A 5141-nucleotide genomic window follows, 5' to 3' on the forward strand; every position below is an offset into this window, starting at 1 on the left:
GTAGAGAAAATAGAGAGCTGGCTGTGAGACCTTTCAGAGGAGGCTGGGCATCAAATGGGTCTGTGATCCCCTTGGCCTCAAAAATCCACCCAGGAGTGCTCATCGGGGAAGGGGGTGGGAGTCCTGGAGGGTCCTCTGGTCCATGGGCAGGGCTGGTAGGAGAGGAGACACAGGCTAAGAAGTGTAAGTTGGAGAAGAGAGAGTTCTCAGGAATCCACAGACACCGCCTGCTCTCCTACTGTTTGCCCTGCACTGAGCAGGCCAAGAGATAAATAAGGGTGTGAGTGGCAAAACAAAAATCACTCGTGGAAGCCCACTCTCTGGACAGGCTCTTTTCACAGGTCACCTGGGAAGTGGGCAGGTGTTACTATTTGCTTCCATTTCACAGTTGCAGAAACTGGCTCAGAAGGTTAAGTCTCAGCAGCCATTCAGCAAATACTAAATGCCAACTTCACATGCTAGGGATTTGCTCCACGTCACAGAATGAGCAAGCAGCAGAGCCCAGATCCAACCCCATGTCTGCTGGATCCCCAAAGCCCGCATGTACTCTGCCACTGATATTATGCTTCCTCATGAGATCTTTGTCTTTAATGAGTTTGCTATCTAATTGGAGAGACAGACAAGACAACAGGACAAAATACTTATGCCACTGGCAGGATAACAAGCACCTGCCCTTCTCCCCCAAGTGAGTGACAGGCAGAATGATGTAGAGGGAGGCATGGGGCCCAGAGGAGGCACCTTAGGGCAAGTGGTATCTAAGGTGAGCTTGGAGAGATGTTGGGGAAGATTTTCATGACTTAGGGGGTATGGAGGGGCTGGCTCTGAATCCGGAAATTTAGCAGTAGAATCTGGGATGGCTGCAGAGTTTCCCAATCCTGCTAGGAGTAAGGGCTGTATGGAGGGTGGTATGTGAGGCTACCTAAGGTCTTCCGATACCTTTGGTGGCCGTTTCCCTCTGGCCCTTTGGTTTTTAAAATATTTACCTAACTTTCTTGCAATGAGACCCCCCCCACACACACACACACACTGAGTGGTCAGTATTGGTCACCTCCCTTCTCAGATTGTGCATCTGTATAGTGGAGGTCAGGTTGGTGGAGCTGGACTGCATGACCTTGGGCATTCTCTTAGGCCCTGTGAATCTGGGAAAGGAAAGGTAGAACAGGCCAGAACCCGGGCCCCTAGAGCGGGATCTACAGATGTTGTGCCCTGGGAGAAAGATTTTGGCGCAGGCCAAGCCAGTTAGAATGGCTAACCCTAGGCTTGTCCCTTCTTGTCTGCATACTGATTTCTTTTAAAACTAGCCTCATTGTTTCTATGCCCAGGAATGTCTACTTGATTAGGATCACAGACCCTACATATTCTATATTACATATTTCTTACCGCCTTGTGTTCCAGCCCCCAAAACATGCAGATGTTCCCAAACGGGCACAGCTTCTGTGGGCTGATCCCAGGACAATGCTGACTCAGAGCATGAATAGCAGAGTTCATTCCCTAAGGAAGCAGAAGGGAAGGAAGGAGGGTAAAGGAAGAGGAGAGATGGGGGAGTTATTTTTTGATGTGGAGTCAAGTGTTAAAGTTAGAGGGGGTATGCGAGCCTTTCATGCTAGCTCCTCATGTTTCTGAAACCCAGAGAGGGAACCGACTTGCCCAGAATGGCTCAGCTCACCCAGAGCTGACAGAGACCAGGGTATTGAAGCGAGGCTTGGTGTTTTGCCCAATGCTGCCCTGCCACTCATTTTCCGGAGTTCCCTTTCCTGTGACTTTAGGATGGGAGCAAGAACAGGAGGGCAGGGAGCAAACTGGTCCCTTGGGATTCTGGCTGCTACTACTGCCCATCCCTTCTCCTGACCAGCTTGTAAACAAGTCTAGTTCCCAGGCAGCCAGGAATCCTTCTGAGTCTTCTATCTCTAGCTCCTGGGAAACAGATAAGGTCAAGAGATTTCTGCCTTTCTCCCCTGCATACCCCTCCATCCCCTGGGACAGGAGGAGGGAGAAGAGAGGGATGGGGCAGAGTAACCTTGGGAAGATAAGGCCAGTCGACCTTGGGAAAGTAGGGAGTTCGCAGAGGACAGGGCTGGGGAGGAGAACTGGGGAACTTAGTAGCATGGGGGAGTGTTGAGTGTGTAGAGGTCTGGACATGTGGTGGCAGGAGAGGACCTGGACAGCCTGGGGAGGCCTGCTTCCCTGCCTCTGAATCCAGTGGGAGAAATAAAATGTTTACGGAAAGCAATTAGGAGTCATGAAATGACATGTGGACAGGGGCTGGGCTCAAGTAAGGATTTTTCTCCTTAGATGGCTCATTTATTCATTCAAAAACATGTATTAAATGGTTTTCATTGTATTATTATAGTAATTGTTCGTAATATGCAAAATTTTCATTAAAATCTAGGGGAAATATGAATTAAGCACCTTAAAATCTGCCTAGGAGACAAAAGAAAATGACGCTTCTAGCTCTCAAGGTGCTTATAGTCTTATCTGCTGACCCTATATGACCTTACTGGAAGCTGCCTCAAATTCTTTTTGTAATGAGGTGAAATAAATGGCTGGAGGTGAGGATAAATAGTTAAATAGATAGAGGTCAACTCTTTTTAAAATTAAAAAAATGTTTTTATGGATTTCAGAGATGATGGAAGAGAGAGATAGAAACACGCCTCACACTGGGGATTCGAGCCTACAACCCAGGCATGTGCCCTGATCAGGAATCAAACTGTGACCTCCTGGTTCATGGGTCAACACTCAACCACTGAGCCACACTGGGCAGTAGAAATCAATTCTTGAAGCACCTAAAATTCTTGAAGGCCACTGAGCCACTGGGAGCCAGCTTGGCAGCCTTACCCTTGGCCTGCTCCATCCATCACTTCTCTAGAGTTGGGAAAGGATTGGGGCTAGACCTTCCCAGGCTACAGTTAGAATGCAGTGATGGGCAGGTCCTAAGCATGGAGGAGGGAAGGTCTGGACCAGCGATTTTCAACCTTTTTCATCTCATGGCACACATAAACTAATTACTAAAGTTCTGCAGCACACCAAAAATGTGTCAATCTGACCCAAAAAATTAAGTATAATTTTGATTCATTCACACCAGACAACTATTGTTGTGTTGGCTGTTGTCATTTTTTTGTTTGTTTGTTTGTTTAATAATCTAAGGGAAAAGAGGTCAGTGTTACGGCTCAATAGTCAGGTATTGCATGTTTTAAAAATTCTTACGGCACACAGGTTGAAAAATCGCTGGTCTGGACTATAAGTCTCTCCACTGAGGAGAGAACGCTGGCTTCTGGACTACTTGGAAAAGGATGATAACAATGATCTGTCGGGCGGTGTGTGTGTGTGTGTGACCTTAAAGGACTTACACATCTTCCTGCAACCACCTCCTCTTCAAGCATCTCACTCCTTAGTGTTAAGTTCTATCTTAAGACCTAAATTCCTCTTGCTGCTATTTAAGCCCATTACATTTCATTGTTGTTGGGCCAGAACATGCCTGGGAAGCCTGTACTTGTGGAGCAAATGGGGACAGTGGGGGTGGAGTACACTGAAGCTAAACTGAAAAGAGGCCACCTTGACCTTTGGCACCTATCTACCACCATTTTCCTCTACATTTTCTATTTCCTGATGCCACTTTTCTCTCCCCGCCCAGAGAGCCTTTTTCTGCCCTCTGTGAAGGGTTTCTGAGTGGTCTCAAATTACCCTCAGCTCCCAAGTGCTCGACTCACTCATTCCTACAAGACAGGCATACCAGTTAAGCATTCAAATAAGAGCAATCTGATGAAAGCCCTTTCACCCAGGTGTGAATACCCAGGCAAGTCAACCTTCATGGGCCTGGTATGGAGACCACATGGTAGAATGAAGGCTAGGAATGTGTGTGGGAGCCAGCATGGTGGTGGGAATGGAGGGATTTCTGAAAGTGTGTGGAGCTTCCCATGAGGTCTTTACCCACCTCTCAGGGTCCCCCTTCTCCAATCAGTTATGTCACCCCAGTGCACAGGGCTTGGCTTGCTGCCCTGCTGCTCTGCAAAGGCCACAGTTCCTGGAGTAGGAGAAGGGTCACTTCACCTGCTTCTCAGTGCTTCAGAGACTCAGCCCCCAGCTCCTTCTTCCTGCTCCCCAATTCAGGGAAACAGAGGATCTCAGGGTGGGAGGGCCCACCTTAGAGACCAAAGCCCATCCTTCCCATTGTACAGAATGAGAAACTTGGGCTGGAGAGGGAGTGTAACTTCCCGCAGAGGCTCCATTCCCCAGCCATTCTAACATCAGATGGCTTTCTATAGTCCTTGGAATTGCCCATGCCTTTCTAGCATCAGGACTGTTCAGCTGACACATATCCAGCTTGTGGTCCACTAAGACCAGTTCTTTTCTGATCTTTTTCTAAAATCTTTTTCTTTTCTTTGACAACCTTCTTGATCTCCCTTCTGTTAATTTCTTCCTTGTCTCCCTTTGGGCGAGGCCTGTTGAATTTTAGTCTTGGCCTACCTGCTGCCAGCTGCCTTCACCTTGAGTCAAATTATATAAGGATTTATTAGTAAAAATGTGCATAGAAAGACAAGATTGAATTCTTGCTCTACAGTGATCAGACTCTAGTTAAAAGGGAACACAGACATGGATGGAATGGCAGGGGAACCAGATAGGAGAATCTCAATGTTAGTTGGTGGTGGTGGGAGGCGTATCCCGGCTCCTGGGCTGTGGGCTGAGGGGGGTGGGGGTCACCCCCAACCCTTGGAGTTACACCCCTGACTTGCTGTGTTTTGCTTCCCAGGGCAGTGGGCAGCCCCTTGGTCATGGACCCCACCAGTATCTGCAGGAAAGCACGGAGGCTGGCAGGGCGGCAGGCTGAGTTGTGCCAGGAGGAGCCGGAAGTGGTGGCTGAGCTGGCGCGGGGTGCCCGGCTTGGGGTTCGAGAGTGCCAGTTCCAGTTCCGTTTCCGCCGCTGGAACTGCTCGAGCCACAGCAAGGCCTTTGGGCGCATCCTGCAGCAGGGTCAGTGTGAGGAGGGAACCTCCGGGCTCAGAGGAGAGGGTGGAGGTTTGGGGAGGCTGCTGGAGCCCCACCTCTCCCACAAATCTTTGGGCACCCTGCCCCGACCCTGTCTTCCAGCCCCACCTCACTGCCCCGCCCATCGCCCATCGCAGTCCCCTAGGACTCAGCTTTGA

General features: G+C 49.3%; 1 protein-coding gene across 1 annotated transcript in view; it reads left to right on the top strand.

Moving 5' to 3' along the window:
* WNT6 (wingless-type MMTV integration site family member 6) overlaps positions 1-5141 on the top strand; it is a 33564-nt gene that overhangs the window by 25763 nt on the left and 2660 nt on the right. Inside the window, exon 3 of the mRNA XM_015563688.1 lies at positions 4748-5092. Coding sequence (XP_015419174.1) covers positions 4748-5092 — 345 coding nt within the window. The remainder of the gene's footprint in view (positions 1-4747; positions 5093-5141) is intronic.

Source organism: Myotis davidii, unplaced genomic scaffold (assembly GCF_000327345.1).
Source record: "Myotis davidii unplaced genomic scaffold, ASM32734v1 scaffold575, whole genome shotgun sequence".
Taxonomy (NCBI): Eukaryota; Metazoa; Chordata; class Mammalia; order Chiroptera; family Vespertilionidae; genus Myotis; species Myotis davidii.